Below are 15130 nucleotides of genomic sequence, written 5' to 3'. Positions count from 1 at the left end.
TAACAACTCTCAGGAAAATGACAGACAATACTAATAGAGACATTCTGTTTAAATACTTAGTATTTTAATTTAAGAACATGCACTTTCTCTTCTGTATCTATTTCAGGAAAACATGGGGTCATGCTGTAAACATGGGGTCATGTCTAACATTAGTTTCTCTTTTTATTGTTCCTTTGGAAAAAGAAGTGTATGATTTTTTTTTTCCCTGTTCATTCTACTTTCTTAAATTACTGAAAACAGCTGAGTTCTGTGTCCAAAGGGGGAGCAGATCACACAGAATGCTGATGAGGATTCTCTGATGCTGCTCTGGGAAAATGGAAAGCTAAGTTAGATGTGTTGATTCGGACTCAACCTTTTAAAAAACTACATCATATTCAACTTTGGCAACAAACAAACAGAATGCCTTCACTGATGCTTTATCTTCCTTGATCTCTTCTTTCTGAAGTTACCATGATTTCAGTGTGCTGTTTGCTTCCAGGGCTTCTTCTTCTTCACATTCAGATCATGTAAACTGCTAAGGAGTGAGACAATCCTCCCACCACACAGTTCTGCTGCTTTTCCTGACAGATGTGTGACAGGTACAATTCCTGTGCTGCCAAGAGCACTGAAAGTATAAGTATTTTACTAACAGTAAGACTCCCGAGATTTAAAAAACCAAATCAATTCTCCAAATGTTAACAATGAAGATCTTGAACTTTGCATCTTTTAGGTGATGGCTCCTCCATCTTCAGTGCTTCTAAACTACTGGAATCAGATTTGCTCTTATCCAAGACAACAGTGATGCCAGACAGAAGGTACCCTCCGCCTCCACTCATTGTCAGTTTTGGATGGCTTCGATCTGGTAAGACCTTTAAAAAAAGCAAACAACAAAACACACCCAAAACCCACACCACAACAAGCACCTGTAAAAGCTCACTCTATATCTGCACATCATGTTGTGTAATTTCAGCTTACAGTATTGGATGTAAATTTTTTTTCCAGCCACAACAACAAACAGCCATTTGGGAAAGTGTATTTATCTATAAAGGGCAAAGTATCTGCAGGTGAGAATCCAGTTATAGAAATATGTAAGCATACAGGCTACTGCCTTACTGATTAATTCTTTGTGGCATTTCCATCAAAATTGTAAAGTCAAGCTTTGGGTTGCATGGAAGTCCCCATTATGTGATCAGAAGTGGTGTATTTGGAACCACAGCTGATCTTACAAAACAGCAGGAAGGAATACAGGAATTTCCAGTTCTGTCACTACCACCTTTATGTAGCTTAAGGTAAGACATGAAATGAACCATCATTTTCAGATGCATTACACTCTTTGCAAAGGACTTCTCTTCAGATATTTCCTCCTTGCTCTGACTGCCACTGCAGGTCTGGACTGACTGACCTGTGTCCAGGATACAGTAACCCTTGCCAAGCCTACCTCGTGTGAACATCTATGGATCTCCTGGTCATTCCCAATTTCATTGCCCAATAAGTAAGTCAGTAATCGTGGCCACCCTTGAATTAAGTCATCCCCTAAATAATAGTTGCTTATGGACTCCAGAAGCCCTTGGGCAAGGAGAAAGCCAGTGAATGCACCTCCTTCAGAGGTGGTGAGCTGCTCCTCAGATAGGGTTCTGCTTCTTCAGAGATGAAGCAGCAACTCATTTTCCCACAAACATCTTGTTCAAACAAAGTCAGTCATGCTGACATTTCTCTCTGTGGTGATATTTTCCCCTCTCATCGTGTTTTTATTTTTCAGTTCCCAGACCAGAAACTTGTTACTTGGGTTTCAGGAAATGTGCTATTTGAAGATGATAATTTTATAAGTCACGACCACTCTCAACATTACACATCTTTTTCAGCTGTCAAACCAGCTGGAAACAAATAAACACTTGTAATATTTTGCTACATCTCTCTCACATCACAATGCTTTAGGTTAGCCACTAAAGCACAACACTTTGCTACAAATATTTCAGGAAGTGCTTAAGTGAAATGCTTTGTGAGAAGAAAATAAAGTATTTCCATTTGAAATGGTTAAAATGAAGCATTAAAACTCTTCAGAATACCCCCTACTTATGGGTAAAACAAATGCATGAGCTTATCCATTGTTTCAGTCAGTCCAAAATTTTCAGAGAGTGTTTTGCTCCCCAGTATTTGAGTACTTGCAGTTTTGACAGCCACTTACTGTGATCCTTACCTGGTAGTTTCGTAGCCAGGTTTCAGACAGCTTTAGGTTTATAACTCCACCTCTTTCTCTCAGCTTTGTGTAACATTCTAATAATGGCTTAAAAAAAACCCCAAATAGTAGGTTACATAGCAGAATAGTATCAAACTTGAACAGTAAATAGCTAAAGTAACATACTTGATTTACCTCTTTATACTGGCAGTAGACAACAAAAGGCCTTGAAGGAGCAACAAATTCCAATAAAGACAGTAATAAGGGTGTGGGATGAAACTTGCTGGCTACAATTAAGCTGCAAAACAAGTGTCATGCACATTAGTTTTCTACTCATCAAGTGACATTTCCTCCTACTTAGTACAGCAATCAATTATAGCTTAAAAGTTGCTCATCAGCATGTTTTCATGTCTCTAACAACTCCCCAAATATAAAAACAAATCATGATTTTCTACTTGCATAATTAAGAGCCTAAAACTCTCATTCCCTAAGGTGCAGAATATTAAATGAATTGCAGAAGCACTCATTCCAGCTGTGCTGAGCTCCACAATAATTCTTACAACCCACTTTGCATGCTGCTTTCTCTGCCCCAAGACCATTTTCCAAATACAATTTAAATTATGTGACTGCTAATTGTTGCTTAGAATGTCACCTCAGCCGTGATTTTTAGACTGGGTAGTCTTCATTAAATACAGTTTTATATAAGAAGAATATTTAAAGAGAAAACAATCCCCTAATAGACATGACTAAAAATCTTTAAAATTATGTCCTTTCAAACTTAAAGGTTTCTTATTTAATTCTCCATCCCTGTTTTAGTATCATAGTACAACCTGGAGATACAGATGGTTGAGATTCTCTACAGCTATCTCCAGCTGAAATCCAAAAAAATCACTGCCAAGCTAGATTGCAAGAAATGGCTGAGTAAATTAGTAATAAGTTGTGCTTGTGCAGAAAGAGTGGGATAATTAAACTACTTCACTAGTTTACAGAGGCTACGTGAGATGACCCATTAATTAACATTTGTTCTCTGGGGGAATGTACAGCACTGGAGACACAGTTAAACTTGTCTGTCAAAAGGGAGGTGAAAATGGTTGTTCAATTTTCTAAATACAATAAAGAGGTGAGACAATTCTCTTACAGTTGTTCCTGTTTTGGTTTTTTTGCCAGCCATGGCCTTGTGAGCCATTTGCTTCAAATCCAAACCTCAGAAAAATTGTGCTCAGTAATTTATCAAGCAGGTCATAAAGAAAAGACTCCATCCTGTGCCTTGGAAGGCTTGGAGTGCTGCACTGACACTGCCAGGACCTCTGCCAGAAAACAGGAAGATAAGGGAGAGATGAGAGACCGTGGAAAACCAAACTCTGTTCTTTCATATGGCAGCACATATTGCTGCCAGCAGGTAGCCTGGCCAGCCACAAAATCAATGTACTGGGTGAGGGGGGAGCAGGAAGGGGTAGAGGAAGTGCAGGGAAGGGTAGAGGGAGGGAGGTGGTCTAATTCTGAACACATGGAGTGTCCACAAACCAATTTCTGCTTTCATAATATCAGAAAAAGTCTATCTTTAAAAAGTCTTCTTTAAAAGAATACCAAATAGCCAATGAATATCTTCCTTTTCCCCCCTCAATGACCTACATCAGACTTCAGCTCTCATAAATGGAATTGAACAAATAGAAGATAGAAATCCTATTGAAATGGTATCTTCTGCATTAAGTAGTAAACCCTGTTAAATTCAGGGCCTCAAGAATTAATTTTCCTAAAGTTGGTTGCCCATCTTTATCTAACAACCAGTTTTTCCTTACTCTGCCAGTAAGTCCTTATGTTTCTCCCCACCAACGTTAACCAGTTTTTTACCTATCCTTTCCCTGTTTCTCTCCTGCAAAACCAAACCAAACCCTTACTTTCCCTGCCTGCTTCTACTCAGGTACAGGGTTGTTAATTTGAAGCATTTGTTTATTCCATGCCAATTTTTTGTGTTACCCTGTGGTTCTTGATCTCAATGAACAGTGGGCTATAAAAGGCAGATGACTACAGAAAGGTGATCATGACTGAGCCATCTGGGATAGTGCCCTCAGGCACCATAAACTCCTCTCTCCCCCCATCACACTGAAGAATTCCTAAAGCAAGAAATCACTCATCCCTTCAGATGTGTAATTTGTTACAGCTTTCATGCCTTACAAAGGACAAAAGAAGTATAAAAGTGACTGAAAACAAATAAAGAAGAGACAAATGCTAAACAGGCTTCCTTGAACTCAATCAACAACTAAATATACTATTTCAGTCAGATGTTAATTTTCACTTTGCCAGATCGTGCACAGACATTAATTATAAAACCAGTCCAAAACAGTACCATTATTTAGGCAGCTTAATGGTCACATGCACAGGCATTGCCAGTGGTGCTGTTCTGTTGCCAAACAGATGTGCAGTGCTTTTTACAAACCTCCTTTACCATTTTGTTGCTTTAGAGAACACACAGTGACCTGTTTCTGCATCTTTATAAAAAAGGCTAATTCTACCACTTAAATATGCTACATGAGGTACATGAGTGAACATATGAGTTAAAACATTTCATAATAATAAAACCAAAAACTACACACAAGCATTTAAACACAACCAACAAATGTGCATTAAAATTTATGGGAGCAGAAAAGCTTTATTCCCAGTGAACTAACAGTCTTTGGAGAGAAAGTTAGTGTTAATGTTATTACTTGATTAACTCAAATCACTTCAGCATTTGCTAAGAACATAAGAAAAAGTCACCAAATCACCAAATGCTCCTATACTATTGTGGGGCTGTATTTGTAGGAATATATTTATAGTATTTGTTTTAAATTTATGATATTGAATATTTGTGTTAAGTTCTTCACTGGGAGTAACAGCAGGTAAAATGAAGTTATATGGGAGTTTTTTCCTGTGTAAAAAAGAAATGAGTGTCTAAAAACAAAGCAACCAATCAAAACCCCAAACCAACAAATTTAGTTCCACCTTAATAAACTTAAAACCTCAGGTTCTACTTTGGCAATTAGAATCCTATGATTTTTTTTTTGGCAGTCATTTTGTATTGGATTCTACCTGGATTCTGGGTTTTTATTGATAGATTTAAATTTTTATTTTAATATTTACTTATACTTAGTTGATTTTTAGATCATGAAATTTCAAGGCATTTAAATAACAGGAAAAAATCTTAACCAGGTAAGAACTAAACAAGACCCAAGACCCACTTGGTTTCTTATCTCATTGGTATTTCCAGTAAATTGTTCTTATCTCAACCCATGATCTTTACCTTTTGTGCCTCCAATTCTCCTCTCCATCCCATGGAAGGTGGAGCAGGGCAGGTGTGTAGTCTGGGGTGCTTCAGTGGGAACACTAAATTGGGGAATAACATTCCTAAACCGGGAAACAACTACAAACAGACTCACCCATCAGCATTCTTTTCCCTCAACAAAGCAGCGGTTTCTGTGAGCTTTTTTCTTCTCTCCCATTGCTTCATTTGCTTTTCCCGAACCTTTGAACAACAAAACAAATAGTTTGTACTTTAACTGGTAATTATATGTCAGATCACTATTGCATGGACTGAGTTTTCATTTTTTGCATCTTATGTCTTAATGTAAGACAAAGAAACAACTTGCAGAATTCTATTTTAACACCTGAACAAGCTGTATTTCAGCACATCTGATTCATACAGCAGAATTTTATGTATATAGAAATTGTAAAACTTGAATAGCCACAATAAATATTCTCACATTTTCTTTATTTTCTTTTTCTTTGTTCTCTTTAAATTCTACATCTTCAGCATTAATGTCCATTGTTTCTTGTTCTTCTGACTGGTTGATCTCCAGAGGTGCTTCAGTAGTAGGTTCCTCTTCTGTTTCCTGCAGGGAAGTCTGTTTCTCCTCAGTCAGTCCATTGCTTTCTTCTTCCACTAGTGCATTATCTTCAGGGTCTGAAGGCAGAGTCTCTGTAGAAAATGTCCCAGAGAGGAGACTGTGCACTTTGCTGAGAGGAAATTCATGAAGATTATCAAAATAAGGTTTTGGAAATCCAAAACAACTGGTAGCAGCTCTCACAGGTCCTCCTCCTGGGTACATCTGAATGATGGATCCGTAGCCTATGAGAGCAAAAGAATCAAAACACATTGGAAAGCCAGAATTCTTAAACTGCCATATTTTCAAAATTTCCAAAATGCTTGAATGAAGTGTTCATTTAAGAATAGGAAAGTAAATTTCCTACTCCTAACCCAACCATCAAATTTAACAAGCTGTGGAACTGTGCCTTAAGGTAAAAGATCTTTATTGAAATGATAACACCTTGCAACTCCAAAGGTCAAGGTGACTCATAGAATATTTGAGTATCAAACACGTATTTAGGATTAGCTCAGAACATCTGAGCAGTGGCAAACTGTTAGAAAAGATAATTTAATTAATAATTAACAGACAAAATTTCTGCAGTTTTTGTTACTTATTTATGGAGTTGTTTTGATAAAAAACAAAAGCTAATTTTAACAGTGTTAATAGGCAAAGAATTTCTTCAACATCCAGGCTCTAAAGGAAGAGCTGTTTAGACTTACTAAAAATACCCTTTCAGTAGTTATGCTGAAATTGTATAATTTACTTCAAAAAGTAGCTCTATGGCCAAAAGTTGCTGCAACAAACTCAATTTCCACTGCCTGTGTCCTTCTCAGCCAACAGACAGCATGTCTGTGTGCACAACATCACATCACATCACGCATCCTACCTTTCCAGGCTTCTGGAATATAACTGTCCCCTCTGTCTAGTGCCTTTGAATGATGAAACTAATTAACTGAGTTTGAAAAACAGGTCAAACTTCTCCTAGAATATCCTCAAGAAAATGTCACATAATTTTAAAATCCACATTTTGCAGAATACACATTAAATCTGGTGCAGTGAACAAGAGGGATGGCAGCATTTTCAGTGCTGTAGGCTGTCTGAATTCCAGTGCTACTATTCCTGTTTTCTGCCATTCACTTTCTTGGACTTCCAGGTGTCTGGGAAGAATATACATACAAGCTCCTTACAGCTTTTCCTAAACACAGGAACTAAGACAGGAACTAAAACAGATCTACATACAGAGATATCAATTTAATCAAATTTCATTATACAAACAATTATATCAAATTTAGTTGTCAATTACTTTTTTTAGGTTTTTAAATATTGAAAAACAAATCCAACTGAAAGATGCAATAGAAAAACAAGTATCTCTTTGAATACCAGAGACAGTAAAATTAGATTTGAAAAAACTGAGACAACTATTTTGAATGGCTGCCTTTTAAAAGTATCACAGCGATGTGTACTTAAGTTTCAGGTAAGCTTAAGTCTGTGCATTACTAAAGCTACTGTGTAACTCACCTCCCATTCGCTCCATCACCGCTCCCAGCAGGAGGCCGGCACATGTTTCCATAACAATCATCTTGTTGCCAGCGTGGATGTTTCCCAGGGTAAGTATCTGAGCCAGGGTGTCATATCTCAAGTGGCTGGAAGGCACAAACATCAAAGTAGTCAGAAATACTGCCTATTGGCTCAGGAGCCTGCCAAAAAAGTTGGATTGCAGGTAGATTTTCAGAGCAGTGTCGGTGATCCTCAGTCACCATGTGGAAACTCTTAATTAACCGTCTGGTAATAAAGAAGAACCAGAACCAGAGCCAACAAGAAATTAGAAAGGAATAAATAGCAAAAGTAGGATGTGAAGTAGGGTGCACATATCAAAGTGGACATGTTGTGCTGTGTCAGGTTTTTAAATTTTTAAATTTTTCCCTTTTTTTCTCTGACATGTCAGTTTTGTAAAGAACAAATGGTATAAATGCATTTCCTGATCCAATAATGTGACTCCTTGTGATTTTCACCTGTTTTGCAGTAGCACACACCACTGCAGTCCAGGACCAAAACCTAACACTGCTGCCTGCAGTGCACAAACTGAAGAGACTCAGTCATAGCTACAGAAATTACAACTCATCTTCATAGTAAAATAAAGCCAAGTGACAGAGATGGTGGAAGGAGAAGGAAAAAATGTTTGAGAAGCCTTAAATAACATACATTTGAGGATTTTAAATCTCAGTGTATTAGATCTACTATTACTACATTAAAAAGCATGTATCAGTCCATATTTACGAATGTGTGTAACAACGTATTAGTCCAGAGAAGTGACAATCCAGCAGGGCTGGATCTCCCCAGTCGATCTCTGTAGCCATCACCTCCTCTGACTCCTGACCCCAGGGTTAACCACAAGTTTCTGGAGACTTCTGATTGAAGACTTTGAACCCCTGACACATCAAAGGCAAAAATTCCTGCTTCTGGTAAGTGGCTTGTTACTTTGATTACTGAGCCAGAAAACAGAGATGATACACCAGCAACCAAAACCAGGTAAGAGATACCTGTGAAAATGCAAAGAACGTCTGCCTACAAAGGTAATTTGCCACATGGTGGTGACAGGGATGTGGTAAAAGCTGTTGCTGCAATAGCATATTCTTCTATATCACATTATTTTTTGTCGATTTGCAATCTTCCCACTCACAGAAAAAAGAAAGGTATTATATACTCTGGTATAGTATTTTAAAAAAAATTAAATTACAGTATATGATAAAGTTATAATTAGAAAAAAGAAAAAGAATGAAGACTTACTTTATTTTTCCAGGTTCCCTTGCATAATACATTGTTGAAAGAATGCGAGTGGATGGTTTCACAATTGTAATAACTGCCTCATATCTGTAAGAAACACATAGGAATAGTCTTACTTTAATCTCAACAGCTTAGAGGATTACTAAATATTTTCCACATTTTAAAATTCACTTACTTTTTTTTCTTCTTCTTTATGTATTTATCTTGAGCAAATTCTGTTTTGTCTCTGAATGTTGTACTGTTCTCTATTAACTGTTGAACTATTTCCTTGGAAGAGACAATTTATTTTTATTACAGCTAGCATTTATTTCTCATTCATTTCATATATAGTATTTTTTTAAACAAACACTGAAAATATTTTCTTCCAGTAGAGGCATTTATACCATTAACTTCTACTGACATTAATGGCAAAGTAAATTTCTACTAACCAACATGACAAGTGAGACACTACACTGACTATGTGTAGGAATTTAATAGTATTGTTTTGGTTTTACGTGTTCTTTAACTACAGAATGCCATAATAAAAATGATAAAACAGAAAATGCTTATCCTGGAAAACAGGGTACTTTGTGGAGAAGGAGTCTGGTAGGTGCCAGAACTAACTCATGAGAGAGGGCAGACTTGTGTGGCCAGAAATGAGGAAAAAGCAGGAGTGTTCCTTTCAGAATCAGCAAGTCATTACTTCAGCACTTACTGTGAAGTCTTGGTACCTAAATATTTACCCCATTCTGAATGTGAACAAGACTACACTGCTTTCTCTAAGTGATTAGCTACCTTAAATTATCCTGTATTTAGAATGAGGCAGTTATGTTGTCAATTATTATGAACAACTGACACATTTTGTCAGTCTAACATTCCCCTTGTAAAGGGACTGCAGTACACTAAACCCTGTGTGAAGCTACACACGCAAAAATATTTTACAGAAATAAAACAAGGAACCAGATATCAGACATAATATTTAGTTTAATCCAATTCCCTCCTTGGGTGCCTCTGTCTGATTTCAGCATCTGAGGGTATCTTTTTTCCCCATTTTGTGTTAGTTCTTCCCCTCCACTCTGGCTAATGGTCAGACACCTCCCTCACCCCAGTTAATTTTGTCAGCCTCACAAATTGTGGTATTACCAACTCCTTGCACAATGTCAAACTCCTTAGCATTTATTATTTCCTACAACACTCCCCCTGACTTTTTCCTTCTCTAGCTTCTAGGTTTTCCCAGGCTTCCAGTTTTGGTTTCCTGGTCTCTTTATTCTAGTCTCCACCCTTTGCCAATCCAACTCTTCCTCATACTTTCAGATTCCAGCTGAAGGGATCACTAATATTTCCAAGAAAACCAAACCAAACCAATGGAGCTTTCATTGCTCAGAGTTTAAAAACACAGTGCTGCAAGTACTTCTCACTTCCTGTAGCAGTTTTTCAGGCCATTATTCCTTCAAACACTTAACATGTATTACTAATGGTGTGAAACACCATCTCCTCCTTTTTGCTTTATTCTTGGAAAAAATTAAATGGAGTGCCTGGGATGTTTATGTTGTTGTTTTGCGGGGCTGTTCGTTGCAGTAAAATTTACTGTGAGGAAACTGAGGAGTATTTCTTGGGGGTAAGCAAAAGCCAAAAGGAAGCTGCAGCACTGTGCAATGCCCTGGGAGTACAAGCCACTTCACATCTTCATTTTGACACATATCCCTCAGGAACTGGAAAGGATTTGTGAAGGGATGGGAAATCAAGGCCCATCAACACTTGTGCTGGTTTTGGCTGGGTAGAGTTAACTTCCTTCCCAGTGCCTGGTGCGGGGCTGTGTTGTGGATCTGTGCTGAAAACAGTTGATCCTACAGAGCTGGTTCTGTTATTGCTCAGCAGGGCTTACGTAGAGCCAAGGCCTTTTCTGCTTCTCATAGTGCCAAGCTGACAAGGGGGCTGGGGGTGCATGGGAAACTGGGAGGGGACCCAAACTGACCAGAGGGATATTCCAGACCCTTGGATATGACGTCATGCTCAATATATAAATTAGGGGAAAGAAGGAAGGAAGGGAGGATGTTTGGGGTAATGGTGTTTGTCTTCCCAAGTCACCCCTAGATGTGATGGGGCCCTGTCCTCCTGGAGGTGGCTGAACACCTGCATGCCCACGGGAAGTTGTGAAAGAATTCCTTGTTTTGCTTTGCTTTCCCTATTAAACTGTCCTTATCTCAACCCACGAGTTTTGCAGCTTTTACGCTTCCGATTTCTCTCCCAGTCCTGCTGGTGGGGGAGCAAGCAAGTGGATGTGTAGGGGCTTGGTTGATGGCTGGGGTTAAGCCACAACAACACTGAAGTTTTATTTGAAATAACAATCATCTCTAAAAACTGAGCCTGAATCACAAAGACAAGCCATTCCTAAACAGGAGTTCAGATTTTTCTAGACGTTTATGGAGGAATAATGTCTGGTTTTGCTAATATAACTTAAACTGAATATTCAGCCATGGTTCAGAAACCAGAGTAATGAAATAGGATATTTTAATAACCTAAAATAAAAGCACAGTAGATGTATTGCACAGACACACTGAGGACATACAGAAAAGTCAGAATGATCTTCTGCCATGGATAATGAGAACAAATAGAAAACATCAAAGCTGTCAGACTGATTAGTACATTCTTCTCAAAGAGATAACACAACTAGCAGCACAACCATGGAAACAGAAGAAATACCATTCTAAACTCCCTGGGTCCATCCATTATTAAGCAGGCAGAAGCAGAAAAACTGCTCCAAAGAGCAGCAGCAAACAGCAAGATGCAAACAGGAGATGAGATGGACTTGATGTAAGCATGAGCAATTTCTTATTTTTATTAGGAAGGGTAAACCAAAGAGAGACAATTTTGCCTGACTGCATGTGCAGAACAGCAGTGTTCTTCACTGACATTTAAGATGGCCTCACTCACTTTATGACAAGGTGCAGGGTCAATACCAACCCCTTTTCTAACAGAACAGAACTGATCTCTTGTGAACATTCTTAGCTTTTGAGGTACAGGTAGAGCACAGGCATCACACGTGTTTGGTAGGTACCTACAGGCTCACTGATGGTACATTTGCTACACAGTGTTATTTCTTCATACTTGGTTATTTGTCCATAATCCTTCCCTATACCTTTGATAGTTTAATTATGGCATGCTTTTAAAACATCTGTAACACAGAAAGAGCATTTTGATTCTTATACAGAAACAAAACTAAACGGGGATTATATGACCTGTACTTTTTTATCTGTTATGACTTCTGATGCCATAAAAATCTATACTTTACTCTCCATTGACAAAGTTGCACACCTCACATGAAATTTTCTCTGAAAATAGCCTTGGCATTTTTGTAAAACCAAAAAACATGACTTGACCAGAACAAAGAAGTACTGAAATCTATACACAGATAAAAAGAATAGCCTATTTCATAAACTAAAATATAACCATCAAGGTAGCAAAGAAATGACACCAAAACCTTATTTTTACCTGTCCTTTAATACCCTTGTCCTTCAAAGCCTTTATGTCATCATGAGTCAGTTTTTGAGACTTCCCATCGTCAACTATGTTACGATTATCTGTACCTGCTTCCTTTGTTTCTAAAGGAAAAGGATATAGATTTGTAAAATCTAGCACTAAATAAATTGGAGAAACACATGATTTTAGTTTCACAGCAAGCAGATTTCTCATAATTAAACCCACACGTTTTACAGCCTTGCAAAGCACAGCCTAAGCAATGAAACATAATATGTAAAATAAACCCTAATGTATATAAATTCACCCAAACTAAGGTTCAGATTTTCTCCCATATTAAAAAGCTTATTTGTTACAAGACTAGTGAAACAACAGATCAAGACAAAACCATGCACTTTTAGGACAGAAAGAATATAAGTAACATTAAGTTAACAAATGATTAATAGAAAGCTTTTCCATTATCAAAGAAAAATTAATTTGAACTAGTTTTTCCAAACACCAGTCACTGCTCTGTGATACCTGTGGTAGTCTCTTCCACGTCTTGCTTTGGCTGGAGGTTTCCACCGTTGGTTACTTCAAATGTAGTTCCATAAATATGTCCAATGGCATTATCCAGGTAGAACCACTGCTTCTCAAAGATAATTTTTCTGAAATAAGAGAAAAGTTAATGACACTAAAAGCATTATTTTTACTATGTTGAAACCCACAAGAGTTGAGCTTAAACTATAGCTTTATACATGACATTTTTATCTCTATCCTTTAAGAAAACCAGGACAAACATAAAAAGTGAAATTAACCACAAAACCCACATTAAACTGAAACTGGTTAAGAAAAGAACAAAGAACTTAAATCGAACATATAGTAAGAAAAAATTTTTTCAGTTCAAAAGACATTTAAAGTAAGAGATAAAACAAGGCTATGGCACTCAAATTATACAGTACCGTTTTTGATAGAGAAAGTCAGAATAAGGCAAGGAATTAAATTAATCATAGGAAATCCAGGCTGGGTCATGCAGATCACTGCAAAAAGATGAGCATGAACCTGTATGTTGCAGAGCTCCTTTGAAATAACATTTGTCAAAAGACTATGAAGAAAACAGACAACAGAGAGTGCCTTGTAATCCTAGAAATGTTTTAAAAAAAAAAAAACCAAACTGTATCATCCCTTTTGCATTAAGGCAGGTTTGCATTTTTCCTTCTTGACATAAAACAGGATCCACAAAGCCTTCAACTTTCAGGCTGGCCTACAAAGGCTGCCTTGCTAACCAGAGAAATGCCAATCTTGCCAAATGGAACAAGTAACAATATATTATGCCACACTCACATTCAAACCAAAACTTGTCAATAGGAGCTATTATGCAAATTATACTCATCACTAATTCTGAAACTAAGGAAAAAGGTTGTTTTTTCCAGTTTTCTACTGACTGAAGTATGAGATTTCTACATATATTTTACATATTATATTATTTGTATCCCCAAATAAAATCTACAATTTAAAGGAAGTGTAATAAAAAAGTTTTATCAGAGACATTACCAAATCCTCTTCCTAAAAAAGGACATTATAAATTAAAATCCCTTAACCCCTGCCAACCCAGATTTTAAAAGACTAATAAATTACTACAAAAGACTTGAAATTACTCAAAATATTAAATAAATTAAATAAAATATTAAATAGATTAAAAATGTATGCACATAATCAAATTTCATTTTGATGACCATTCTAAACAGAATATCCAACCATAGCTATTGTCACATGTTCCTGGAGTGTCCTTAAACTCGTGAGATTACAGAAAGGAAAATTAATGCAAAACTAATTTAATTGCTTATGGCTATGTTTACTCTTTGGCTTTTGTATTCTTTCTTTTATGACAGAGATTTTAAACAAAAACTGAAGAGGGACTTAATGACCAAGATCTTGTCGGTGACAGGCTGACAGGGGCTACCTGATTTTGGTGCCAGATGCTACAGGTGAACATTAAGCCTGACAATAACCAGTGCTCCCAAATTCCTAGGTCTGAGCTACAGCATTTTTAAACCAGTCTCATTCAAGCGTAGTACCTTCAGATCTCCATCCTACTGAATCAGATGTCTGGCCACATTACCCAACACTGACTTCTACACCTTGGTCTATAAATTTGTCTGCTGCAATGGGGAGAAGCCCAGGGCTGTGTCCATTGATTTTAGCAATTCCTGCTGGGGTACAGGCGCTTCCCGCTATGCCAGATGGCCTAGGAAAGAGAAATAGGAGACCTTTCATAGTAACTATCCAGAGCTGAGCGCCAGCATCTTCCTGCACACTGAGCACACCGAGGCCAATTAACAAGCCCTAATTAACGAGGCGATGCTGCACTTCGCAGAAATCCCGTGCCACGGCGAGGTGTGATGACGATTCCCTTCCCAGGCTGCCGCCACCTCTTCTCCTCTTCGACTGGCACCCGTTTGACAACGACAACACAAAACCACCTTAAATTCCTTTAGAATTCTCAGGAGAAACGCAGCCAGGAGATCTTCCGGGTTGTTTTCTGTCATAGGAACCGAGGCAGCACTAAAACCTTTCCCGCCGCCTGTCACAGCAGCCTGGGGCGAGGCCGCTGTTTGTGCCCGGAGCGGCGGGACCGGGATCGCGACTGCGACCGGGACCGGGAATGGGACTGGGACTGGGACCCCCCCCTTCCTCCGGCAGGGCCCGCGGCTGCCGCTGGCAGCGCCTCACGGGGGCAGGAGAAGGCGCAAACCGAGCACGGAGAGCCGCGGTCCGGGCGCTCACCTCCGGCGCAGGACGGGCACGGCTTTGAAGACCTCGCCGCGCTTGAGGACGGCGCAGTCCCCCTCACGGATGCGCGCGCCCGGGGACGCCTCCATGGCCGCCGCCGCCGCCGCCACTCGGGCCC

General features: G+C 38.6%; 1 protein-coding gene across 5 annotated transcripts; it reads right to left on the bottom strand.

The window, feature by feature from the left end:
* Positions 1 to 42: 42 nt before the first annotated feature.
* On the bottom strand, positions 43 to 15115 carry TRMT6 (tRNA methyltransferase 6 non-catalytic subunit). Of its 5 annotated transcripts, XM_064647712.1 has the most exons (12): positions 15007 to 15115; positions 14298 to 14467; positions 12760 to 12887; positions 12256 to 12365; positions 8960 to 9051; positions 8788 to 8871; positions 7519 to 7643; positions 5896 to 6260; positions 5572 to 5657; positions 2351 to 2453; positions 2177 to 2263; positions 43 to 848 (listed from the first exon to the last, which is right to left on the bottom strand). In XM_064647712.1, exons 6-12 carry the CDS (start codon positions 8817 to 8819, stop codon positions 675 to 677), a joined length of 972 nt encoding a protein of 323 aa, XP_064503782.1. In that variant the 5' UTR covers positions 8820 to 8871; positions 8960 to 9051; positions 12256 to 12365; positions 12760 to 12887; positions 14298 to 14467; positions 15007 to 15115; the 3' UTR covers positions 43 to 674. The 5 variants fall into 5 exon arrangements, with proteins under 5 accessions (XP_064503782.1, XP_064503783.1, XP_064503781.1 ...); XM_064647713.1 differs by lacking the exon at positions 12256 to 12365; XM_064647711.1 differs by lacking the exon at positions 14298 to 14467 and having other exon boundaries at positions 15007 to 15114.
* Between the last annotated feature and the right edge of the window lie 15 nt (positions 15116 to 15130).

The sequence above is a fragment of the Pseudopipra pipra genome, chromosome 3 (assembly GCF_036250125.1).
Source record: "Pseudopipra pipra isolate bDixPip1 chromosome 3, bDixPip1.hap1, whole genome shotgun sequence".
Classification (NCBI taxonomy): domain Eukaryota; kingdom Metazoa; phylum Chordata; class Aves; order Passeriformes; family Pipridae; genus Pseudopipra; species Pseudopipra pipra.
Note: the sequence above shows the minus strand (reverse complement) of the source record. Positions and strands in the feature narration are given on the sequence as shown.

What these genes read in the sequence shown, in the direction of transcription:
- TRMT6 (XM_064647711.1), bottom strand. Translation starts at nt 15,101, where the DNA reads ATGGAGGCGTCCCCGGGCGCGCGCATCCGTGAGGGGGACTGCGCCGTC. An exon ending in ACAAGGGTATTAAAGGACAG is followed by an intron (nt 9,052 to 12,255) that starts GTAAAAATAAGG and finishes GTCTCTTCCAAG; the next exon opens with GAAATAGTTCAACAGTTAAT. An exon ending in ATAAAGAAGAAGAAAAAAAA is followed by an intron (nt 8,872 to 8,959) that starts GTAAGTGAATTT and finishes TGTTTCTTACAG; the next exon opens with ATATGAGGCAGTTATTACAA.